At 43.9% G+C, this 27,402-nt stretch overlaps 1 protein-coding gene and 1 non-coding gene across 6 annotated transcripts in view; one reads left to right on the forward strand and one right to left on the reverse strand.

Annotated features, from left to right (window-relative positions):
• XRRA1 (X-ray radiation resistance associated 1) overlaps positions 1-27,402 on the reverse strand; it is a 108,861-nt gene that overhangs the window by 56,364 nt on the left and 25,095 nt on the right. For 4 of the 5 annotated variants that reach the window (XR_007130689.1, XM_047752139.1, XM_047752138.1 and 1 more), the window contains 3 exons: positions 25,829-25,962; positions 13,510-13,638; positions 12,546-12,763 (listed from right to left, as the gene is read on the reverse strand). Coding sequence is in view for 4 of the 5 variants with exons in the window: in XM_047752139.1 (XP_047608095.1) it covers positions 12,546-12,763; positions 13,510-13,638; positions 25,829-25,962 (481 nt within the window). In the remaining variant the exon portion in view is untranslated. Of the gene's footprint in view, positions 1-12,545; positions 12,764-13,509; positions 13,639-25,828; positions 25,963-27,402 lie in introns of those variants that run through there. The other variant, XM_047752141.1, reaches the window with a different exon arrangement.
• Positions 4,024-4,130, forward strand: LOC125112317 (U6 spliceosomal RNA). The gene has a single exon (XR_007131110.1). It is a non-coding gene; the product is annotated as a U6 spliceosomal RNA (small nuclear RNA).

A 27,402-nucleotide genomic window follows, 5' to 3' on the forward strand; every position in this document is an offset into this window, starting at 1 on the left:
GCCAACCAATCCTTCCTACCCAATACCAGTGCTTGAGGTCCACTGCCTAGCACACTACCAATTATGTATCCAGCCTTCAACTAATCACCCCCTTAACTCACAGACACAGTTTTAGGTCAGGCTCTTCCCACAGATGTCGACGACAGGAGGGAGAGGCTAAGATGAAAGAATAAGGGGCTCTGGGGAGAAAGAATTCACAGGGAGAGGCAAAGACAGCCCCACTGAATTACAACCGCTTTTACAAACTCCATTCACGATCACCCACCCAATTTTTAAATGCCGAACCTCATTCGAGGCTGATTCTGGAAAATCACAGGCCCAGGATCCAAGCCAGGAATTTCTGTGTCCACAGTTTTTTTTCTCTGGAGAATCCAAAAACAGCCAGACCCCAGACAGTCTTTCAAAGTGTCTGGACACTGGGTCCCCCGACAAGTCTGGAAGGAAGCCATCGATCTGAACACAGAACTACGGGCCCTCTAACCAGAGAGGCGATTTGGACTGAGGGGTGGGAGGCGCCTGTAACCATCCTTTCCTTGCTATCATTCCTGAGGCTCTGCCATCGCCAACACTAACCTAATTTCTGAGCCTGCAAGTACCAAGGCAGAACAGCAGGGGGGGGGCTCTGCCGGCTCGAGATGCCCTCTAGTGGCCCTTCCCTCCAAAGCCAGGTCAGAGCCCTTGAGCCTGAACGGGGCCGGGGATTGTACTGCGCGTCAGCACAGGAAAGCCCGATGTCCCTCCTCCTCTCCCGGGAACAGCAATCTCTGCCCAAGAGGGGTGTCTCTCTCGGATCCTCCCAGAGCACCCAATCCTCCCCAACCCCTCCACTGCTTCACGTCGGCCAGCTGAACCCACCACACGGCACTTAAGCTGCTTGAAATCAATCAGCCTCCCCTGAATTCAAGGACCTGAACTCAGGTAAGAGTCTTCCCAAAGGGCTCAATGACACGAGGAAAAGTCTCAGAAGGAATAAGGAGCTTTGGGGAGTCCTGTCAGGAGAGTGCTCACAGGGAGTGGGAAAGGCCACTCAATGAATTATAACCACTCTGACTCAGCCCAGAGTTCCAGATGCCAAACCACACACAAGCATGAGTCTGGAAACCTGAATACCCAAGATCCAAGCCAGGCATTAATGGGCTCAGAGTTCTGCCTCTGGATAATCAGAGGGCTTTCAGACCCCAGACAGCCTGTCGAAGTGTCTGGCCATTGGGCTACACAAGCACTCTCTAAGTGACCCACAGCGACGATGACAGAGCTACATCCCCTCTATGGGACGAGGCAGTCTGGACCGGAGACTCAGAAGCAGCTGTAACCAATCACCCCTCCCTGGGCACTTTCTTGTGGTTCTGCTAACCCCATCTTGAACCTGATCTTGGAAGTGTCAACACAGGACAGCAGGTGTGCGCTGCCACAGCACCGAAACCCTCCAGCAGCCCTTCCTGCTAACACCAACTCAGAGCACTTCCCACTGACTCCCTGACCACACACTGGGGCTGAACCTGACTGGCCCACCTGACAGCCTGATTTCGCATCTCCCCTCAACAATCTTACAAAGCAGATTATTTCTCACTCAAGAGTCTCCCAGGAAACTCAATCCTCCATATCCAACACCACTACTTTAAGTCAATCAGCGAAAGAGGGAAACCTCTTTAAATTAATCAGCCTTCCCTTAAATTATGGAAGCTGGATTTAGCTAAGGTTGTTCTCTCAGGGGTGAAGGAAAGAAGGAAGAAGCTCAGATGGAAAAAAAATAAGTATTCTGGGGGAGAACTCTGCAGGGATAATTCACAGGGATGGACTCAGCGTGACCACAAAGGACCACAGCTTTTAGAAACTTCATTCCTATCCACAACCCAGCTTTCTAGATAGGAAAACCCATGCAAGCCTCCTTCTGGAAAACTCCATGCCCAATAGTAAGGCCAGGTATATCTGAGTCCAGAGCTCTTCCTCCGGATAATCCAAAAGCAGCTAGACTTTAGAAAGCCTGTCAAGGAGTTCCTGTTGTGGCACAGCAGAAACAAATCCAACTAGGAACCATGAGGTTGCGGGTTCAATCCTTGGCCTCACTCAGTGGGTTAAGGATCTGGCGTTGCTGTGAGCTGTGGTGTAGGTCGCAGACAAGGCTCGGATCCCACATTGCTGTGGCTGTGGTGTAGGCCGGCAGCTGTAGCTCTGATTCAACCCCTAGCCTGGGAACCTCCATAGGCTGCAGGTATGGCCCTTAAAAAAATTTTTTTTTAAAAAGCCTATCAAAAATTGTCTGGCCATTGTGCTACCCAACCAGTCTGGAAGTGACCCAGAGATGAGATGTGCTGGCAGAACAATGTCCCCTCCATCAGACGAGACCATTCGAACATGAGAGTCAGAGGCGGCCTGTAACCATCCACTCCTTGGGGTTTTTCCATTCCTATGCTGAACATCGCTGAGCTTTTAAGTGGGAACATGGATTCAACTTGGGCTCCTGCGCCCTCTAGTGGCCGTTACCTCTAAGTGCAACACAGAACCCTTCCTCTGGACTCTGGATCATACTCTGGGGCAGAACTTGACTTGAGCACCTGACAGCCTGATTTCCTTTTACCGCTCCCACTGAACACAGGCAACAGAGGTGTGTGCTTCTTTCTCAAAGTCTCCCAGGGCATTCAATCCTCACCTAGGACCACTACCTTAATCAATCAGACAAAACCAATTCAGGTTCCTTAACCGGCTTTAAATTAATCAGCTCACCATTAATTTTCTTGACCTTGTTTTAGCTATGTTACTTCCCTCGGGGGTGAAGAACAGAAGGGAGCGGCTCAGATGGAAAATAATAAAGCACTTTGGAGAGAACTTTCCAGAGCTCGTTCACAGGTAAGGTCGCAGCGTGTCCACCAAAGGACTTCCACGACTACACGTTCCATTCACGATGACCAGTCTAAATTTCCAGATGCCAGACCACACACAAAAATGATTCTGCAAATTTGAATACCCAAGATTCAAGGCAGATCTTTATGGGTTCAGAGTTCTGCCTCTGGATAACAAATGGCTCTCAGACCCCTGACAGCCGGTCTAAGTGTCTGGCCACTGGGCTGCCCGACCAGGAAGTGACCCACAGACGTGAAGGCAGACCTATATCCTCTCCACCACGTGAGGCCTTTGGAACCTGAGAGTCAGGGGCAGCCTGTAACCAACCACTACTCACTGTGCACGTCCTTTGGGTTCCTACCTTCCCATCGCAAACCCCATCTCTGAGACCAGAAGTACCAACACAGAACCACGATTGGGCTCAAACTGTGCTCTGGCGCCCTCTGGAGGGTGTTCCCTCTAACAATGACTCAGAGACCTCCCTCCCAATTCCTCACCATACATACCAGGCAGAACTTGATTTTGTACCTGACATCATGATTTCCATTTTCTTCTTTCACTGAGCACAAGCAACTGCCTTACGGAAGGGTGTATTTATCTCTTGCAATCTCCTAGGGCACTCAGACCTCCCTATCCAACACCACTCCTGTAAGTCAATCAGCCAAATCCACTTCAAAACAGGTAACCTTATTTAAATTAATCAGCCCCCTTTTAATCTTCTTGGCCTGGTTTTAGCTAAGGTACTTGCCTCAGGGTGAAAAAGATGAGGGGGAGGTTCAGATGGGGAAAATAAAGGAATTCTGGAAAGAACTCTCAAGAAAGAGTTCAAAGGAAGAGCTGAAGTCTGCCCACCTAATTATAAGAGCATTTATATTCTCCAATCACAACCTCCATCCCAGCTTTCCAGATGACAAACCTCATACAACCCTGATTTTGGAAAACCGCGGGCCCTAGATTCAAGCTAGGTATTTCTGGGGACAGAGTTCTATCTCTGAAGAACCAAATGGAAGACAGACCTCAAAGAGTCAGTCAAACTAGCCACTGGAACAATACGACCAGTCTGGAAGTGACCATGGGTTTAAAGGCAGAACTACATCCCCTCTATCAGGTGAGGCCATTTGGACTCAAGGATCAGAGGCCCTCCATGCTCTCCAGTGACCCTACTTTCTCAAAACAATTCAGGGGCTCGCTTCAGCAGCACATATACTAAAACTGGAACGAGACAGAGAAGATTAGCAGGGCCCCTGTGCATGGATGACATGCAGATTCATGAAGTGTTCCAAATTTTTCACATGATTGAGACTATGTGACTATCGGTCTATAGCAAGCAGAAATAGAAATGGATTAACATACTTGAAAAACAGGGCAACCACAAATCAGAAACAAAGAATACCTTCACAAAAAAAAAGAAGAGGACACAAGCATAAACTAAAAGGAGATCATCCAACTAAAAAAAGAGAAAGCAACGAAGGAGAAACATAGAATCAACTGGAAAACAAGGTTTAAAACTGCAACAAACACATATTTATCAATAATTACCTTAAATGTCAATGGACTGAATGCTCTAATCAAAAGACATAGAGCGGCAAACTGAATAAAAAAACCAAGAGCCTATACTATGTTGCCTACAAGAGACCCACCTTAGGGCAAAGGACACATTAAATTGAAAGTGAGGGGATGGAAAAAGATACCTCATATGACTGGAAATGGCAGGAAAACAGGAGTTGCAATACTCCTATCAGACAGGAGTTCCTGTTGTGGTTCAGCAGTAACAAACCAGACTAGTATCCGTGGGGACTCAGGTTCAATCCCTAGGCCCACTCAGTGGGTTAAGGATCCAGCACTGCTGTGAGCTGCACTGTAGGTTGCAGATGTGGCTCGGATCCTATGTTGCTGTGGCTGTGGCTGCAGCTCCAATTTGACACCTAACCTGGGAACTTTCATATGCCATAGGCGTGGACATAAAAAGACCAAAAAAAAAAAAAAAAAAAGGAAAAAAAAGAAAGAAAGAAAAAGAAAAATAGTCATATCAGACAAAACAGACTATAAAACAAAGGCCATAAAGAAAGATGAAGGACACTATTTAATGATAAAAGGATCAATTCAAGAAAAGGATATTACACACCCATCAATATATATGCCCCTAATATAGGAGCACCAAAATACAAACTTAAACAAAGGGAGAAATTTTTTTTTTGTCTTTTTGCCTTTCCTAGGGCTGCTCCCACAGCATATGGAGGTTGCCAGGCTAGGGGCCAAATCAGAGCTGTAGACGCTGGCCCACGCCAGAGCCACAGCAATGCAGGATCTGAGCCACGTCCTCCACCAACTCACGGCAATGCTAGATCCTTAATCCATTGAGCAAGGCCAGGGATCGAACCTGCAACCTCGTGGTTCCTAGTCAGTTCTGTTAACCACTGTGCCATGATGGGAACTCCCAAAGGGAGAAATTTATGGGAACAAACTAATAGTAGGAGACTTTAATATCCATACCCCTCAATGAACAGATCTTACAGACAGAAAAACAATAAGGCACTAGAGACCCTAAATGACAAAACAGAATAGTTAAACTTACTTGATATTTTTAGGACATTACATTAAAAAAAAAAAACATAATATACATTCTTTTCTTTTCTTTTTTAGGGCCACACCCACAGCATACATAAGTTCCTAGGTGAGGGGTTGAGTTGGAACTGCAGCTGCTGGCCTATACCACAGCCATGCCAGATCCAAGCTTCATCTGTGACCTACACTGCAGCTCACGGCAATGCCAGATCCCTAACCCACTGAGCAGGGCCAGGGATCAAACCTGTGTCCTCATGGATTCTAGTTAGATTCCTGACCCACTGATTCACAATGGGAAGTCCCAGAACATACATTCTTTTCAAGTGCACATGGAACATTCTCTAGGACTGACCACATAACTGGGGCACAAAACTAACCTCAACAAATTTAAGACTACAGAAATTATTTCAAAAACCTTCTCTGACCACGATGACATGAAATCAGAAATCAACCTAAGGAAAATAAGCGAGAAAAAATTGTCCACATGGAGACCAAACAATATACTACTCAAAAACCAATAGGTCAATGAGGAAATTAAAAAATACCTTGAGACAAACAAAAAATGAAAACAACCATACAAAAGCTATGGAACACCGTAAAAGCAGTTCTTACAGGGAACTTCACAGCAACACAAGCCTTCCTCAAAAAAACAAGAAAAATCTCAAATCAATAACCTGACCTAACACCTAAAAGAATTAGAAAAAAGAACAAACAAGACCTAAAGTCAGCAGAAGGAAGGAAATCATAAAGATCAGAGAGGAAAGCAATGAAATAGAGATTTTTAAAAAATAGAAAAAAAATCAATAAAACCAAGAGTTTGTTCTTTGAATGGGTAAACAAAATTAACAAACCTCTGGCCAGACTTACCAAGAAGTGAACACAAATATACAAGATAAGAAATGAAAAAGGATAAATCTCAATGGATACTGCAGAAATACAAATAAACATAAAAGAATACTATTAATAATTATATGCCAACAAATTTGACAACGTAGAAGAAATGGACAACTTTCTAGAAAGACACAGCCCACCAAAACCAAATCAAAAAGAAACAGACCATTTGAACAGACCAATCTCTAGAAATGAAATTGAATATGTAATTAAAAAACTCCCTACAAACAAGCATCTAGGACCAGATAGCTTCACAGGTGAATTCTAACGAACATACAAAAAAGAACTTATACCCATCCTTCTTAAACTTTTCCAAAAGGTTGAAGAAGGAACACTCCCAAAGACATTCTATGAAGCCACCATCACCCTAATCCCAAAACCGGACAAAGACACTATCAAAAAAGAAAATTATAGACCAATATCTTTGATGGATATAGATGCAAAAATTCTCAACAAAATTTAATCCAACTGAATCCAATAACACATAAAAAAGATCATACACCACAACCAAGTAGGATTCAGCCCAAGTTCACAAGGATGGTTCAACTTATGCAACTCAATGTCATATACCACATTAACAAGAGAAAAGTAAAAAAAAAAAAAAAAAACCATAAACACGATCATCCCCACAGATGCAGAAAAAGCATTTGACAAAATCCAACATCCACTAATGATAAAAACTCCTACCAAAGTGGGTATTGAGGGAACAATCTCAACATAATAAAAGCCATTTATGACAAATAGCCAATATAATACTCAATGAAGAAAAGCTGAAAGCCTTACCACTAAAATCTGGAACAAGGATGCCCACTCTCACCAATTTTATTCAACATAGTACTGAAGTCCTAGCTACAGCAATCAGACAAACGAAAGATACCCAAATTGGAAGCAGAGAGGTAAAATTGTCACTCTATGCAGATGACATGATACTATATACAGAAAACCCTAGGGACTCCACACAAAAACTACTGGAACTGATCAACAAATTCAGCAAAGTAGCAGGATACAAGATCAACATTCTGAAGTCAGTTGCATTTCTGTATATCAATAATCAATTATTACAAAAAGAATATTAAAAAAAATACCTTTTAGGGAGTTCCCATTGTGGCTCAGTGGGTTAAGGACCTGACATTGTCTCTGTAAGAAATGTGGGTTCAATCTCTGGCCTCGTTCAGAGAGTTAAGGATCTAGCATTGCCACAAGCTGTGGTGTAGGTTGCAAATACAGCTCGGATCTGATGTTGCCATGGCTGTGTTGTAGGTCTCGGCTGCAGCTCCAATTATACCCTTAGCCTGGAAAATTCCATATGCCACAGCTGTGGCTGTAAAAAAAAAAATAAAAAGAATCCAGGCTATAAAATGGCTTGAAGACTTAAACATAAGACATGACACCATAAAACTCCTAGAAGAGAACATAGGCAAAATATTCTCTGACAAAAACCGTATAAATGTTTTCTTAGGTCTGTCTCCCAAGGCAATAGACATAAAAACAAAAATAAACCAATGGAACCCAACCAAACTTACAAGCTTTTGCACAGCAAAGGAAACCATAAAAAACAATGAAAAGACAACCTCGGGAATGGGAGAAAATAGGTGCCAACAATGCAACCAACAAGGGCTTCATCTTCAAAATATACACACAACTCAGCAGCAAAAACCAAACAAACAACCCAATCAAAAAAATGAGCAGAAGACCTAGCTGGACATTTCTCCAAAGAAGACATACAGATAGCCAACAGACAGACACATGAAACAATACTCAACACCACTAATTGTTAGAGAAATGCAATTCAAAACAACGAGGTACCACCTCACGCCAATCAGAATGGCCATCATTAATCTTTAATTCATCTACAAAAAAAATGCTGGAGAGGGTGTGGAGAAAAGGGAACCCTCCTACACTGTTGGTGGGAATGTAAATTGGTGCAGCCACTGTGGAAAACAGTGCGGAGGAGCCCCAGAAAACTAAATGTAGAGCTACCATATGACCCAGCAATCCCTCTTGGGGCATCTATTCAGAGAAAACTGTAATTCAAAAAAATACATGACCCCTATGTTCACTGCAGCACTATTCACAAAAGCCAAGACATGGGAACAACCTAAATATCCATTAATAGATGACTGGATTAAGATGTGGTACATATATACAACGGAATATTACTCATAAAAACGAATAAAATAATGCTACTTGCAGCAACATGGATGCAACTAGAGACTCTCATACCAAGTGAAGTCAGAAAGAAAAAGACAAATACCATATGATATCACTTACATGTGGAATCTAAAATATGGCACAAACGAATCCATCTACAAATCAGAAACCGACTCACAGATACAGAGAACAGACTTGTGGTTGCCAAGGGGGAGTGGGGAGGGAGGAGGGAGTGGGATGGATGGGGAGTTCGGGGGTAGCAGATGTAAACTAATACATTTAGAATGGATAAGCAATGAGGTTCTACTGTATAGCACAGGGAACTGCAACAGTCTCTTGGGATAGACCCTGACAGAAGATAAGATAAAAAAGGGAATGTATATACATGTATGACTGGGTCACTTTGCTGTACAGCATAAGTTGGCACAACACTGTAAATCAACTACACTTTAATCTAAAAAATTTTAAATAAAAACTTAAAAAAAAAATCAATGTAGAGGTACCCGCTGAGGTGCAGTGGGTTAAAAATCTGATTTCAGTGGCTCAGGTTGTTGTTGAGGTGTGGGTTCAATCTCTGGCCCTGTGCAGTGGGTTTAGTGATTTGGTGCTGCCACAGCTACAGCACAGGTTGCAGCTGGAGCTTGATTTCAATCCCTGGCCCAGGAACTCCCATATTCCCATATTCTTTGTATGTGTGGCCATACAAAGAAATCAATGTAATGAACCATATTAATGGATTAAGGAAGAGAAATCACATGATTGTCTCAACAGATAAAGAAAAAGTGTTTGACAAAATTCAATACCCATATATAAGAAGAACTCTCAGCAAACGAGGACTACAAAGAAACTTCTGTAATCTGATAAAAGGCATTGACAAAAAACATCTACAGCTAACTCATAATTTTGAAATACTTTGGAAATAATTTTGAAATACTGAACTGCGTCCCCCTGAGGTTGGGAACAACACAAGGATGTCCACAACCACCACTCTCAACTGTACTGGAAGTCTCCGCCAGCAGAAGGAAGAAATGAAAAGGCATAAGAGGCATAAGGTTGACAAAGAAGAAGTGGCCACTACCTGTAGATGTCATGATTGTGAACACGGGCAACCCAAAGAACCTGCAAACGGCTGAAAATGATAAGGGAATTTAGAAAGGTTGCTGGATATATGATCAAAATTTCTACGTAGTAGCAACAAACATGGAAATGGCACATGAAAAAGCAATACCATTGATAACAGCATAAAAAAGACCAAATGTCTAGGAATAAATCTAACGAAAGATATGCATAAACTCGCCATTGAAGACTAGCATTGTTGAGAAGAATTTTAAATGGCCTAAAAAATGGGGGATGTATTATTTTAATGAATCTGAAGAATCAATATGGTAGAGATGTCAGTTCTCTCCCAAATGGTCTACAGGGTCAATGCAGTTCCAATCAAAATCCCAGCAGGATTTTGTGTGGAAGCTGACAAGCTGATTATAGAATTTGCAGAGAAAGGCAAAGGCCTTATAATACCTACAGCAATTTTCGAGAACAACAACGTGGCTAGAGAACTTCACTATCTACGTGTTACAAATTACTTGACTCCAGTAATTTAAGCACATACATTGTTACCTGCCTTACCAAAGTGCCTCCCAGACAACTCAATGGGGAAAAAGATATCCATCTTTTCAACAAATAGTGTTGAGTCAATTAAATATCTATATAAAAAAAGTAAACTTCAGAGTTCCTGCTGTTGTGCAGCAGAAACAAATCCGACTAGTAAATGAGGTTGCAGGTTCGATCCCTGGCCTCACACTCAGTGGATTAAGGATCCAGCATTGCTGTGAGCTGTGGCATAGGTTGCAGACACAGCTCGGATCCTGAGTTGCTGGGGCTGTGGCATAGGTCTGCAGCTGTAGCTCTGATTCAGCCCCTAGCCTAGGAACCTCCATGTGCTATGGGTGTGGGTCTAAAAAGCAAAAAAAAAAAAAAAAAAAAAAAGGAAATTTCACCTCTACCTCCTCACACCATACACAAAAATTAATTCTAGATAGATCACAGACCAAATGTGAAAAAACTAAAATAAGCTTCCAGAAGAAAACATAGAAAAATATTTTCATAGCTTGAGAGAGGCAAAAATTCTTGATCAGGAAATATAAAGCACTAACCGTAAAACTGATGAACTGGGCTTCATTAAAATTAAGAACTGTTCATCAAAATTCACCATTAATATGAAAAAGCAAACCACAGACTGAGACAAGATTTTTGTGATATGCGGATCTACAAAGAACTTGTATTCAGTATATAAAGGACTCAAATCAACAAGAAAAGGACACCTAACTCAATTTAAAGATAGGCAAAAGGGGAATTTCCGTTGTGGCACAGTGGTTAACGAATCCGACTGAGAACCATGAGGTTGCGGTTCGATCCCTGGCCTTGCTCGGTGGGTTGAGGGAGCGGCTCAAGATAAGGCAAAAAAAAAAAAAAAAAACAAGATAGGCAAAAGGCCAAGAGACACGTCCAAAAGGGGTTATCAGAGTGACAAATAAACATATGAAAAGATACCCATCACCATTAGTCACTTGAGAAATGAAGTCAAAACCACAAAGAGATACCACTACATACCTACCCACACCAGTAAAATGAAAAAGACTGGTGTTACCAAGCATGTGTGAGGATAGGGAGTAACCGGAAATCTCTTTCATTAATATGAGACTGAAAACTGGTACAACCACATCAGAAAAGTATTTGGCAGTATCCTCCAATGCTAAACAAACATTTTTACTCTGTGACTCAGCAATTCCACTCTTGGGTATACACCCAACAGAAATGAGTGCTTATGTCCACCAAAAGATGTGTAAAAAATTAACAGCTTTATCCATATGGCCCCCAAACAGAAATAACCAAAATGTCTATCAACAGTGAGAAGGGCAAATAAATTGCGGTATAAAGGGAATAAATAAGAGAACAGAAAAGAGTGAACCACTGACATATGCAACAACATGAACGAGTCCCCAGACACAGTGCTGAGTGAAACACATCCCCCGAGAAAAGAGCGCATGCTGTATGGCAAAGCAGCGTATCGGGCACAACCCAACTGCGGTGACAGGAGTCAGCATGCTGGGTATTCTCAGAGGAGGGTACCACGTGGGATGACACGGGTGATAGCTAAAATTGTGGGTGTGTGTGTGTGTGTGTATGTAAAAATTCAAGCTCTACCTAAAATCTTCGTAATTTATTCTATGTAAATTATTCCTCAATTTAAAGCAAATGTAAAGAAAAACAGCGTGGTATTGGCTGAGTAACGGAGAACTAGATCAGCGGAGAATATGTAATCCAGATACACACTCATGTATTAAAGAAATTTGGGGTTAGAATAAAGGTCACATTTCTTTCATTTTTTGCCTCTGAATGTCGCCATCTAGCTGTGATTCCTGGAACTGAAGTAGCCCCCGTGAGACCTCAATGGGAACCCGCCTCCAAGAAAACGCCAGAAGGGCAAGCAAGCAGGCCATGGATAGAGGAGAGAGGGCACAAAGAGCCTGAGCTCCTCGAGAACATCCATGCCCCCAGAACCAACCACCTCTGGAAAGTCTTACTTACGAGTTTGTTATTTGAGATAAAAAAGAAAAAAATCCACTTGCAACTGGATTTTTTTTTGTCTTTTTTTTTTTTTTTTTTTTTAAATTTCTTGGGCAGCTCCTGCACCCCAGGCTAGGGGTCCAATTGGAGCTGTAGCCACCGGCCTACGCCAGAGCCACAGCAACGCGGGATCCGAGCCACGTCTGCAACCTACACCACAGCTCACAGCAATGCCGGATCATTAACCCACCGAGCAAGGGCAGGGACCGAACCCGCAACCTCATGGTTCTTAGTCGGATTCGTTAACTACTGCGCCACGACGGGAACTCTGCAACTGGATTTTAAAAGCATCCTGACTGACAGAACCAGTTAGGAAGTCACTGAAATAGTTCACATGAGGCCACAATCTCCCTGGGCCCAGCAATTTAAAAGCAGCAGCTCCCTGGGGAACCACAGACTTTCAGAACCAACTCTCCGAAGCTTATTCACACCACGGGGCTAGAGTGTCTGCATCAAGGGGTGTCACTAACCTGTCCGGTCAACATCCTTTTTCATGGGCAGCACGGTATAATCCGGTTGGTCATCTGAGGCCTCAAACATCCACAACTTGGGCTGCAGCCTGGATTGGGGCCCTTTCCGGGGACTTCTCCTGCCTCCAACCCAGTCTCCAGACCCATCTCGGAGCTGAACCTGCTGTAGGTACGGGATCCGGAAAATCCTGTTTTGATCCAGGCTTAACTTCTTCAGTCTTCAATTAAGGAAAGTGAATACAGAATCACAGGAGTAATGATACTTCAGGGACATTTACCGAGCAACGTTAGGGAAAGCACAGGGAATCAGCTTGGACACTTACTCTTCTGTGTGACCCTGAGCCAGTGACTCACCCTCTCTGGGCCTCAGCACCCCTGTCTCTACAATGGGGGTAGTATTTATCAACCTTTCAAAGTTCTTGCAAGGATAACATGAGACTATATGTAAATGACCTGGAACAAAGCAGTGTTTAGTAAGTGGAATTTGAATCCAAAGTAAATATTCCAGGGATCTAAAAATGTAACCATTTAAATGCCAGCATTTCATTACTTGGACCTAATACAGGCAGCCCTCCACATCTGCAGGTTCTACGCTGGGTGAGTCTCTGGATACAAACCCCACAGATACAGAGGGCAGACTACAGGTAGAGGTTATCTTTCTGATTCTGATTCTTCTTTTTCCTGTCTCCTCCCAGGGTCAGGATCCCATCTCCAACATCATCTCCTCCTCCTCTCTTCTCGCTGCTTCTTCTAATCCAGTCACATGGCCAGAGACACCCTTACTCATAGCCCACTTTTTGGGCCTGAGCTAAAGCTCAGAGGCACCACGACTTACCCGCAGCAGAGATAAAAGTGGTGGAGCTGGGATTTAGGCCCTGGCCTTTTGGCTTCCAGAGCAGTGCTCACAGTGTGAGCAAGGTTGGGGGTTACAGAGGGCCCTGTGGAGAGAGGCTTGCAGCTTTACCTCCTGAGCCCAGCCAGGCTGGCAAAGCAGTTGGGGTGGGAGAGCTTGTTGTCATCCAGCATCAGGGTCTCCAGTGCCGGGAACCTCAGGATGTACCTCTTGCTGGTCAGCGATGTCACAGATGCCTCCCTGTGAGTGCAAAGAACTCGTAATGAACACGGCAGAGGACACGCTCTGCCACGCCCAGGAAGAAATGGAGGAGAGGGAACCCACCGAGAGGCCTAACTGGCTTTTACCCCCTTTTCAGATGATGGAATTCAAACGCAGAGTCACCTGCCCAAAGTCTTATAGCCAGAAAGCGGCAGAGGGCAAATTTAACGCCAAACCCCAGGCACTTTCGGCTGCGGCACCAGCTTCGCAGCACATCTTCCAGCCCTCAGTGGACTGAAGGGTGGGGAGGGGAAGGGTTGCTGTCGCCTGGGCCAGATGGAGCGCGACAAAGGGGGGGGGGGGGGGCAGGGAGGCCAAAAGGCCTGTAACCACACACCTGAAGGCAGCGAGGCTTCAAAGGTGAATTGAGAAAGATGGAGAGTCAGCCGTGCATTCATTCACTCACTCACTCACACTCACGAGTTTCTTTAACACATATTTGCCAAGCCAGAGACTAGGAATGTGAACAGGAACACGCCCCTCTCTCAAAAGTGCTTAGAGACTCGTGGAGGCGATGGGCACACAGCAGAGAGAGGGACAAATGCCGGAGCAGAGGCAGGCACGAGGCTGGGGGGTGGTGGCCCACGCTGGGGGGGGGCCCAGGGACGGCGGCAGCGGTTCAGAGCCGGCACTGGCCACGCTCTTGACAGCTGGGAGAGAGGGAGGGAAGCGGGGAGAAAAATCACCTCTTTGTGGCTGGAGCTGTAATATTTTTAGAAGCTCTGGCCAGTCATGTGTCTCATCATGGGGCCCAGGGAGACCAAGGCAAAGCACAGAGAGGAGCGGCTGTGAAAGCCGAGAGAAAGAACTTCTGGGCTGCTCCACAATGCTCGGGACCTACATTCAGTCTGTCCCTGGGGCACGGCTGTGAGACGCCCTGCTGCTGCTCTTCCTCCCTTTCTGTTTCTTTAGTAATGACGGGTTTCTGTAGATTATAACCATGAGAGTTCTGATGAAAACAGGCACAGGTCAGACATGGTCTCAGAAAGAGCCCTCCTGGAAAGGTGTGGGGGAAGGGGCTTCAAGGCAGAGAGCAGAGACCCTCCGCAGAGAAGGAAAGAAGCCTTTAGTTCATGGGGATTTTTCAAGGTCGCAGATGACTCTCTTCCTCTTCCTGAAACGACCAACTTTCATACACTGAATTTTTAATCTGCCTGAAAGCAGTTACAGGAGGGTGCACATCACCTCTGTTGATTGATAACTGACTGACCGATCCTTATTTTTTTTCCAGCCAAATATGAAACGGCGAAGAAATAAGCCTTCACAAAATTCCTCGGAAGCCCCATAATAAGGAAGCTAGCTCTGGCCTATCACTTGAGACAGGTACACTGCTTTGCCTTTTTAAAGTTCAACTCTAATTAGAATGGAGAGAAGGTTCACTTTGTCTCGAAAACAGATGTCTTAAAATAGGAGGGCATCACTAGGTAGGTGAGGAAGGCAACAGAGAAGCACCAGACTCTCCCGCTGAGCCCTTCCCATGGCAGTCTTGGGAGGAGAGGTCTTTAGAGAGGCAGGAGTCTGTTACGGAAAAACTGGGGTTTCCAGCTGTTCAGAGTAGTGCTATTTTTATCATACCTTCTCTTGGCAAAGGGCATTGACACCACTGAAAATTTGACAGCTTCAAGGGAATTTGTAGAAGGCAGCAGTAGACCCCAGGGGCTGGATTTCCTTTCGGGAAAGGGATCTCAGGTGCCGTTTTAGAAGCAGCATGGGGATAGAGACCAGGAGCCTGGGCTCCGGTTCTGACGGTGCTGCGGATTTGCTTGCTGCGTGCTTCTAGTTAGTATAGAGCATCTCTGGGCCAGTCAGTTTCACCCTCTATCGATATGCTGAAAGGGGATTTCATTTACTTTCTGCTGTAAGACTTTGGATTAGGTTAAAATTAACTGTTTAACAGACTGGACCAAGGACTGCAGCCAGCAAACTCTTATGTTCATTCACTTGTCAGTTCAGCTTCTGTGATAAGATACAGAAAACCCACCATGCAAACACAGAAGGAGGGAGACAGAGCTTAACGGCTTGCTTGCGTAAAAAAAGAACTTATGATGTAGCTGCTAAAAAGCCAGTGCTCTTTTAAGTGGCATTATGAGGAACACAGTAATTAGAAAAAAGGAGGTCACCATCCCCCCCTGCTCTGTACTGGTCAAGCCGGAGAGCTGGCCCTTCCGTCCAAGGGGGAGAGGGAACAGGCCTAACAGGACCAAGTGCCCGGTGTGGGTCAAAAACAGTGAGAGAGCAGTCTCAGGATGGAGTAGGTCAAACATGATTCCCTTCCCTTTCCCTTCCCTCACCCGGACAGACTGTGATCTACCCAGAAATGGAGGATAAAAATGGTTCAGAATAGATGAGGTGTGTTGCGCGATGAAAAAAGAGTAAAAAGAAAGGAGGAGGGAGAAGTAGGTAGAGCCAAGGCATGAAAAGCCTTGCAGTCTATGTTAATGGAGGTTAGAACACTGGAAAGCTGCTGCAGAACTTTCGGCAGGGCAGTGACAGCATCCCTCTGGCTGGCGGTGAGGAGGATGGACTGGGAGGTGAGAAACCGGAGACTGGGACCAAACAGGACAACAGAAAAGGGCAAGTTTAAGAAACATTTAGGAAGTGCAATTCGCAGAACCTGGCAAGTGAACAGATGTGTGGGGTGCAGAAGGGAAGATTTCGGGCTGAGGACCACATTTCTAGCCTGGACAATTGCACAGGGAATGAAGAGCCGTGCCCAGCACTGAGGCCAGGGACACAGGAGAAGGAGACTAGGTTTGGGCATGTGTGCGATGCCTTCGGTACGATACATAGGATATGTGGACGTACAGCTCAGAAGACAGAAGTGAGACAGAAATAACTAAGACTTGGGAAGGGATGAGACTACTGAGAAAGACCATAAAGATTAAGGAAAACTGGAGTTCCTGTCGTGGCTCAGCGATAATTAACCTGACTAGTATCCATGAGGACATGGGTTCGATCCCTGGCCTTGCCCAGTGGGTTAACAATCCGGCAATGCCATGAGCTGTGGTGTAGGGGTACTGGGATCCTGAAGTGCTGTGGGGTAGGCCAGCAGGTGTAGCTCTGATTCAACCCCTAGCCTGGGAACTTCTATATGCCATGGGTGTGGCTCTAAAAAAAGAAAAGGGGAAAAAAAAGCTTCCATACCAGGCACCTAGGTACCTGGCCAAAATAAATGGGAAGATTTACAGTACTGTAGACTAAAAAACGTGAGCCAGTTCTCCCTTAAGTATAAAGTAGAAAATCCAGACAAAATATACTATTAAAAACAATCTTTCCTTTTTTTTTTTTTTTTTTTGCCACACCTGCAGCATATAGAAGTTCCCAGGCCAGGGAATAAATCCCTGCCACAGCTGTGACCTAAGCAGCTGCAGTGACAACACCAGATCCTTAACCAGCTGCACCACAAGAGAACTCCTAAAAATAATCTTCTTTAAGGCATCTGAACTAACAAGCTGAGAAAAAAATTAGAGGCCAAGATTTGGAAGGAGAAGGAAACCCAAAGGGAATCATATAACATTCTGGGCACTTTTCCCTTAGGCTCTCTGTTGACTCCACATGTAGCTGAGAAGCTAAGAAAGTAAGCAGAGATTCTAACAAGCTTGCTAATTCCAGGTACCAAAAACTGGAGAGTGTGCCACAGAAAAGGATCCCTGAGCAACTGCCCCTGCTTGAAGTTAGGGCAGTGGAGGACTAAACCCTAGGAGAAGTATGAATTAGAAACAGTGCAGTTCCTGCAGGGATTGAAGAGTAGCTTCAAACAACATCAATTTCCATAAATAAATTAAGATGATTTGGAATTAATGGTGATCTATATAACCGAAAAACTCTAGATCTGGTGATAAAAAAAGTGATTTGAGTTGCCAGGGAAAGTCATGGTCTCTCATTGTTTCTATTCACATTTGAGTTAAAACTAATCAGCAAAAAAAAAAACAAAAAAACCACAAAACACATGAAAAGATGCTCAACATTGCTAATTATTAGAGAGATGCAAATCAAAACAACTAAGAGGTATCACCTTACACCAGCCAGAATGGCCATCATCAAAAAAATTTATAAACAATAAATTCTGGAAAGGGTATAGAGAAAAGGGAACCCTCCTACACTCTTGGTGGGAATGCACATTGGTGCAACTGCTGTGGAAAACAGTATGTATGTTTTGTGAAAAAAAACTAAATATAGAACTACCATATGATCCAGCAACCCCACTCCTGGGCATATATTCAGAGAAAACAACAGTTCAAAAAGATACATGCACCTGAATGTTCACTGCAGCACTATTTACAAAAGCCAAAAAAATGGAAGCAACCTAAATGTCCATCAACAGAGGTATGGATAAAGAAGATGTGGTACATATACACAATGGAATATTACTCAGCCATAAAAAAGAATGAAATAAGGCCATTTGCAGCAACATGGATGGACCTAGAAATTATCACATGAAGTGAAATAAGTCAGGCAAAGACAAATATCATATGGGATCACTAATATGTGGAATCTAACCAAAAAATGATACAAAAGAACTTATAAAACAGAGACAGACTCAACGATCTTGAAACCAAATTCATGGTTACCAAAGGGGAAATGTGGGGCAGGAGGAACAAATCAGGGGGTTGGGACTGACACATACACACCACTATATACACAACAGATAGGTAGAAGAAGGTGGAGAAGGACTGGAACTTACCTTCTCTCATGAAAACAACAAAATTACAATCAACTGCTGAACAACTGTCAACAAAATAGACTGGAAATTACCAAAAAAAAAAAAAAAGATATCTTACACCAAAAGACAAAGAGGAGGCCACATTAAGATGGTAGAAGGGGATATTACACAATATAAGCAACCCCATACCTGCCAGGTGGGCGGCCCACAGACTGGAAAACAACTATACTGCAGAGGCTCACCAATGGGAGTGAGACTTCTGAGCCCCAAATCAGGTTCCCACACCTAGGGGTCCAGTATTGGGAAGAGGGGTCCCTGGAGCGTTTGCCATTGAGGGCCAGTGGGCTTATACACAGAAGCTTCATGGGACTGGGGGAAAAAGACTCCACTTTTTTTTTCTTTTTTCTTTTTAGGGCCACACTTGCAGCATATATATGTTCCCAGGCTAGGGGTCAAATTAGAGCTGCAGCTGCCGGCCTACACCACAGCCATAGCTATGCAGAAACTGAGCTGCATCTGCAACCTACAGCACAGATCTTTAACCCACTAAGCAAGGCCAAGGATCAAACCCACATCCTCATGGATATCAGTCAGGTTGGTTTCCGCTGAGCCACAATGGGAACTCCCAGAGACTCCGCTCCTGAAAGCACAATCCTTTGTGTGCACTGGGTCCCAGGGCAAAGCAGAGACTCCACAGGAATCTGGGTCAGACCTGCCTGTGGTTCTTGAAGGATCTCCTGGGAAAACAGGGGGTGACTGTGGCTCATTGTGAGGGAAGGCCAGTGGAGGCAAAGGTCTCGGGAATAATCATCACTGAGAACTCCCCTGGAGGTAGCCGTTTTGGAAAAATCTAGTCCCACATATCAGAGATGAGAAGCCCCAGGCCAAACAGCAAACCAGGGGGGAACACAGCCCCACCCATCAGCAAAGAGGCTGCCTAAGGGCCTCCCAGGCACACAGCCATCTCTAATCACATGCAGAGACAAAGCCCCACCCACTACAGGGATAAAAATAAGCTCTACCTACCAGTGGCCAGGCACCAGTCCCTCCCATCAGGAAGCCTGCAGCAAGCCCCTGTACCAACTTCAGCCACAAGGGGACAGACATCAGAAACATGAGAGGCTACAGCCCTATTGCTTGCAAAAAGGAGACTACACAAAAAAATCTATAAAAAATGAAAAGGCAGGGAGTTCCTGTTGTGGCTCAGCAGTAACGAAACTGACCAGTATCCATGAGGACAGGGGTTCAATCCCTAGTCTTGATCAGTGGGTTAAGGATCGTGTGTTGCTGTGTGCAGCTTGCAGACATGTAGCTATGGCTAGGCCGGCAGCTGCAGCTCCAATTTGACCCCTGGCCTTGGAACTTCCACATGCTGCAAGTGTGGCTCTGGGGGCAGGGGGGAAAGGCAGAGAATTATGACTCAGATGAAGAAACAAGAAAAAAAAAAACAACAGAAAAACAGCTAAGTGATCTGGAGATTACCAACCTCCATGACAAAGACTTTAATAATATTAAAGATGATTCAAGATCTTGGAAATAAACCGGACGCAAAGGTTGATAAATTACAGGAAACCATGAACAAAGAAATAGAATATTTAAAGATTAAGCAAGCAGAGATGCAAATTACAATAACTGAAATAAAAAATTCACCAGAAGGAACCTACAGCAGGTTATAGGAAGCAGAAGAACAAATAAGCAAAGGGGAAGACAGATTGGTGGAAATCACTGCCACAGAAAAGAAAAAAGACTGAAAAGAAATGAAGACAGTCTAAGAGAACACTGGGACAACTTTAAATGCACCAACATCCATACTATAGGAGTACAAGAAGGAGAAGAGAGAGAGAAAGAGCCAGAGAAAATATTTAAAAAGGTAATAGCCAAAACTGCCCTAACATGGGAAAGGAATCACTCACTCAAATCCAGGAAGCACAACAAATACCATGTAAAATAAACCCAAGGAGGAACACCCTAAGACACACATTAATCAAACTGACCAAAATTAATGACAAAGAGAAAATATTGAAAGCAGCTAGGGAAAAGAAACAAATAACATACAAGGGAATCCCGATAAGGTTATCGGGATTTTTCGGCAGAAACTCTGCAGGCCAGAGGGAGCGGCACAATATATTTAAAGTGATGAAAGGAAAAAACCTCCAGCCAAGATTACTTTACCCAGCAAGTCTCTCATTCAGATTAGAAGGAGAAATCAAAAGCCTTACAGACAAGCAAAAGCTAAGAGAATTCAGCACCACTAAACCACCTTTACAACAAATACTAAAGGAACTTTTCTTGGCAGAAAAGAAAATGCCATAACTAGAAACAAAAATATTACAAATAACAAGGCTCACCAGCAAAGGCATAGATATAGTAAAGGTAGGAAATCATCCACACACAAATATGCTACCAAAATCAGAAATCATGTGAAGAGGAGGGTACAAATGCAGCATACTGGAGATGCAATTAAGAGACCAACATCTTTAAACAGTTAAGGTTCAGAACAATCTCATATGTATATAGACTCCTATATCAAAACTTCAGGGTAACTGCAAACCAAAAATCTACAATAGATAAACACACAAATAAGAAAAAGTAATCCAAATACAACACTAAAAATAGCCATCAAACCACAAGATAACAAGAGGAGAAGCAAAAAGACCAACAAAAACAAATCCAAAACAGTTAATAAAACGGCAGTAAGAACATATAGATCAATGTTACTACCTTAAATGTAAATGGACTAAATGCCCCAATCCAAAAGACAGACTGACTGAATGGATACAAAAATAAGACCCATATACATGCTGTCTTCAACAGACCCACTTCAGTTCTAGGGACACATACAAATTGAAAGTGAGGGAGTTCCCGTTGAGGCACAGGGGAGACAAATCCAACTAGTGTCCATGAGGATGCTGCTTTGATCCCTGGCCTTGCTCAGAGGGTTGGGGATGTGGCGTTGCTGTGAGCTGTGGTACTCGTGGCAGACACAGCTTGGATCCTGTGTTGCTGTGGCTGTGGTGTAGGCTAGCAGCTGTAGCTCTGATTCTACCCCTAGCCGGGGAACCTCCATATGCCTTGGGTGAGGCCATAAAAAGCAAAAAAATAAAAACTAAAAAATTAAAAATTGAAAGTGAGAGGATGGAAGAAAATGTTCCATGCAAATGGGAATCAAAAGAAAGCTGGAGTAGCAATACTCATATTGGACAAAACAGACCTTAAAATAAAGAATATTATAAGAGACAAGGACATTACATAATGATCAAAAGATGGATCCAAGTAGAAGATACAACAATTGTAAATATACATGCAGCCAACATAGGATCACCTCAATATATAGGGCAACTGCTAACGACCTTAAAATGAGAAATTGACAATAACACAGTAATAGCTGGGGACTTTAACACTCCACTTGCAGCAATGGAAGGAGGAGTTCCCATTGTGACACAGCGGAAATGAATCCGGCTAGGAATCATGAGGTTGTGGGTTTGATCCCTGGCCTTGTTCAGTGAGTTAAAGATCTGGTGTTGCCATGAGCTATGGTGTAGGTTGCAGATACAGCTCGGATCCTGCGTTGCTGTGGCTCTGGCGTAGGCTGGTGGCTACAGCTCTGATTAGACCCCTAGCCTGGGAACTTCCATATGCCGCGGGAGCAGCCCCAGAAAAGGCAAAAAGACAAAAAAAAAAATACAAATCAAAGATGACACAAACGAATGGAAAAACATACCATGCTCTTGTATTGGAAGATCAATATGGTCAAAATGACTACACTACCCAAGGCAATCTACAGATTCAAGGCAATCCCTATCAAATTACCAGGGACTTTCTTCACAGAACTAGAACAAAATATTGTTTGGAGGCACAAAAGACCCAGAATAGCTAAAGCCATCCTAAGAAAGAAAAAAAAATGGAGCTAGACAAATCAGGCTCCCTGACTTCAGACTATATTACAAAGCTACAGTCATCAAAACCATATGGTACTGGAACAAAGACAGAAACACAGATCAGTGGAACAGGACAGAAAGCCTAGAATTAAACCCATGCACCTACAGTTAACGAATCTATGACAAAGGAGGCAAGAATATACAATGGAGAAAAGACAGTCTCTTCAATAAGTGGTGCTGGGAAAACTGGACAGCCACATGTACAAGAATGAAATTAGAATACTTCCTAACACAATACACATAAACAAACTCAAAATGGATTAAAGAGCTAAATATAAGACCAGATACTATGAAACTCTTAGAGGAAAACATAGTCTAAACACTCTCTGACATAAACCACAGCAGATCTTCTCAGATCTACCTCCTAGAGTAATGACAATAAAAAAATAAATAAACAAGTGGGACCCAATTAAACTTAAAAGTTTTTGCACGGTAAAGGAAACCCTAAACAAAATGAAAAGACAATCCACAGAATGGAAGAAAATATTTGCTAATGAAGTGATTGACAAGGGAATAATCTCCAAAATTTATAAACACCTCCTGCAACTCAATACCAAAAAAACAAACAACCCCATCAAAAAATGGGCAGAAGATCTAAACAGACAATTCTCCAAAGACATACAGATGGCTAAAAAAAACACATGAAAAGATGTTCGACATCACTCGTTATTAGAGAAATGCAAATCGAAACAACTATGAGGTACCATCTTACACCAGCCAGAATGGCCATCATCAAAAAGTCTACAAATAATAAATGCTGGAGAGGCTGTGGAGAAAAGGGAACCCTCTTACACTGTTGGTGGGAGTGTAAACTGATACAATCACAATGGAATACAGTATGGAGATTCCCCAGAAAACTAAAAATAGAATTACCATTTGATCCAGCAATCCCACTCCTGGGCATCTATCCAGAGAAAATCATGACTCGAAAAGATACATGTACTTCAATGTTCATTAAAGTGCTATCTATATACAATATTCAAAACATGGAAGCAACCTAAATGTCCATCAACAGAGGAGTGGATAAAGAAGATGTGGTCTATATACCCAATGGAATATTACTCATCCATTAAAAAGGAAAGAAATAATGGCATTTGCAGCAACATGGATGGACCTAAAATTATCATGCTAAGTGAAGTAGGTCAGACAGTCAGACACTGATGTCATATGCTATCACTTATAATCTTAAAAAAGGATACAATGAACTTCTTTGCAGAACAGATCTGACTTACAGATTTTGAAAAACTTATGGTTTCCAAAGGAGACAGGGTGGGGGGCGGGGGGGATGGCCTGGGGGTTTGGGATGGAAATGCCATAAAATTGGGTTGTGATGATTGTTGTACAACTATAAATGTAATAAAATTCACTGAGTTAAAAAAAAACAAAGTCAATGGAATTTTTACAAGATGAAGAGTTCTGGGGAGGGATGCTGGTGACAGCTTCACAACAGTGTGAATGTGCTTAATGTCACTTCACTGCACACTTAAAAATGGTTACGATGAGACAGAAGACCTAAATAGACATTTCTCCAAAGAAGACATACAGATGGCCAACAGGCACATGAAAAGACACTCAATATCGCTAATGATTAGAGGGAGTTCCTATTGTGACTCAGCGGAAATGAATCCAGCCAGCAACCATGAGGTAGGCTGTGGGTTCGAACCCTGGCCTTGCTCAGTGAGTTAAGGATCCAGCATTGCCGTAAGCTGTGGTGTAGGCTGCAGAAACAGCTTGGATCCCATGTTGCTGTGGTTGTGGCACAGGCTGGCAGCTGTAAGCTGTAGCTCTGATTAGACCCCAGCCTGAGAACCTCCATATGCCTCAGATGCAGCCCTAAAAAGCAAAAAAACAAACAAACAAAAAAAAACCCTAATTATTAGAGAAATGTAAATCAAAACTACAATTAAGTATCACCTCACGCTGGTCAGAATGGCCATCATCAAAAAGTCTACAAGTAATAAATGCTGCAGAGGGTGTGGAGAAGGGGGAACCCTCCTACACTATTGGTGGGACTGTAAGTTGGTGCAGTCACTATGGAAAATAGTACAGAAGTTTCTTAAAAAAACTAAAAACAGTGCTATCATATGATCCTGCAATCCCAATACTGGACATACTTCTGGAGAAAACTCTAACTGAAAAAGATACATGCATCCCTATGTTCACAGCAGCACCACTTACAAAAGCCAAGACATGGCAACAACCTAAGTGCCCATCGACAGAGGAATGGGTAAAGCTGATGTGGTACATATACACAGTGCAGTAGCAACTGCTTAGCTATTAAAAAAGAATGAAAAAATACCATTTGCAGCAACATGGATAAACCTGGAGATTATCATATTAAACGAAGTCACAGGCTATCGCTGATGTCTGGAATCTAAACTATGATACGAATGAACTTATTTACAAAACAGAAGGAGGTTCACAGACATAGAAAACAAATGTGTAGTTACCAAAGGGGAAGGGGTGTGGGGATAAATGAGGAGTTTGGGATTAGCAGATACAAACTACTACACATAAAACAGATAAACAACGAGGTCCTACTGAACAGCACAGGGCACTGTATTTATTCCACATCTTGTAATAAACTATAATGAAAAATATATATACATACATATATAAAACTGAATCACTAACATATTGTAAATCGACCATACGTCAAAAAAAAAATTGGCTGAGACAGGAAGGCTCTGATGGGGAGAGCAGGACGGTCTGAGCTAGCCCTTCGAGTAGGGACAGAATCTACGCAAGAGCAGAATGTAAGGATCACAGGGTGGTCTCTGGAGTCAGACGGACCAGGTTCAAATCCTGGCTCTGCCACTCACCAGCTCTGTAACTCTCGGTGAATTATTTAACCCATCTGTACCTCAATTTCCTCATCTATAAAACGGGGATAATAATAGGATTATTGTAAAGATCAAATGAGTTGATAATATGCTAAGTGTGTCAGAACAGTGCTTGACATACACAGATGTATTTTTTATTTCTTTTTTGGCCACGCCTGTGGCACACGGATGTTCCCAGGCAAGGGATCGAATCCGAGCCAGTGCTGCAACTTACACCACAGCTGCAGCAATGCTGCCTCCTGGGTCAAATCAGTGCCTCCACAGAGACAAGCTGGACCATTTACTCACCGTGCCACAGTGGGAACTCCCTGTTTTATTACGAGAGGAAGGACTGGTATATTCTGGCCAGAACACGTGGCCTCAGCAAATGTGCAAAATGGGAATATGCAAAGCAAACACCTTTAGAAGGTTGCAAAGGGGAAGAGTCTGGCGAGAAGCACCAACTAAGCAACGACCAATCAGGAAGGGAAAGTGACTCGCTAGATGCTGGTGTCCCCCTGAGAGCACAGAGGTGTGTGGGACACTCAGCTGAGGCCTCCTCAATGTTTGGGGCCCTGTTCCCACGGTTGCCTTTTCTGGGAGCTTCAGGAGGTGGCTTTGACACTCATGGCCGGGCCGTGCTGCCGTTGTGAGCTGCTCTGGACTATTTCCTTGGATACTTGCACCTACAGGGACAAAGGCTCGTAAGGGATCACGTGGGGCAGACGCCGGGATGTAACACTTACTGCTCTGTGACAGCCAAGTTGGGTGGCAGGGAGGTGAGCCCATTGCCTGTGAGGAGCAAGACACGGAGGTGTGGCAGGATCCCCAAGTCACAGATGGCCTCCACAGTCAGGCTGTTGAAGGAAAGGTCCAGGAACTATGGCACAAAGACAGAAGATGAGGGAACAGAAGCACGACTTGTGACAATGATGCTCATACATGAGGTGGGAGCTGGCTACTTCTTTTTTTTTTTTTTTTAATTTTCCAGGGCCAGGGGGCATCACCCACAGACCAAAACCCTCCTGACTCTGGATGAACATCCAAGGTCTACTCGAGGGAGTCGCTTCTCAACCTGTTTGCAGACCCTTGCTCCCACGGTGAGAGCCTTCTGCTTATCCTCTGGAGCCGGCCAAGCGACCTCTCCCCATTCCCCCACCCTCCACCCCACCTAGAGATCTTTGCTTGAGCTTTTCACTCAACCAGGAAGGCCCCTGATCCACGCATCCGAATTCCAGCCCTAAAAGCCCGGCTCAAAAGCTGCCTCCTTATAAAACCTTTCTTAATTCCCCAGCCAGATGAAATCTGTCCTTTCTCTGGCTTTGACTGCTTCATCTAGACTTCTCTGAGGTACTTCTCAGTCAGCCGGGTATCTGTGATGACTGAATATAAGCCTGAGGAATGAGAATACTGGTACCTGATGGGCTTAGCAGGTTGTGGCAGGCAGTGGTGGACTGGGCTATAAACTTTTTGGAGTAAAAGGCATTGTCACAGGATCTCTGTATCCCTGTAACCTAGCATCCGGCACATAGTAGGTACACACACACAAATCAGCTGAATTAAACTGGCTTATGAGGACAACAACCCAAAGCTCATCCTAACTGGCCACCTAGATTCATGAGGTAGCTGACTTGGGTTGGGGGGCCGGTCAGGAAATTGAGTTTCTCTCTGCCAAGGCAAAGGCAGTTGTGATAAATGGTATCACCCCGGTCTCTGTTCTCTCTCTTCTAGAAAAGCCTCTGGACACTCACTTTGGCCCTTATGTGCAAGTCTGCTCCCCTCCCTCTCCCTTTGTCACAGGGAAGAACATCTGTGTTCTATTACAAGCCATGCACTGAAGGCATGTTGCCCATAAGCTTAAATTTTCATAATGGCCCATCTCTGGGAACCTTACCTCCCAGATAATGAGCATTCAGCTAAAATACCTTGGTTTAACTCATAGGAAACATCCGACCAGGCTCAGCTGTGAATGACTGCAGGCAGGAAGAAGTTAACACATCCCCTCCAGAGGAACCAGGAAATGTCTGACTCCACTCCCTCCCCTCTTAGTATAAAAGAAGCCTGAATTCTAACCCAGGTAAGATGGTTCTTTGGGACACTAGTCCACCATCTTCTCGGTCTGCTGGCTTTCTGAATAAAGTCGCTATTCCTTGCCTCAACAATTCATTTCTCAGGAGTTCCCACTGTGGTGCAGTGGAAAAGAATCTGACTAGGATCCATGAGGATGCGGGTTCGATCGCTGGCCTCACTCAGTGGATCTGGCACCAGATCCTTGACCCACTGAGCAAGGCCAGGGATCGAACCCGCATCCTCATGGATC

This window comes from Phacochoerus africanus, chromosome 11, assembly GCF_016906955.1.
Source record: "Phacochoerus africanus isolate WHEZ1 chromosome 11, ROS_Pafr_v1, whole genome shotgun sequence".
NCBI classification, from domain to species: domain Eukaryota; kingdom Metazoa; phylum Chordata; class Mammalia; order Artiodactyla; family Suidae; genus Phacochoerus; species Phacochoerus africanus.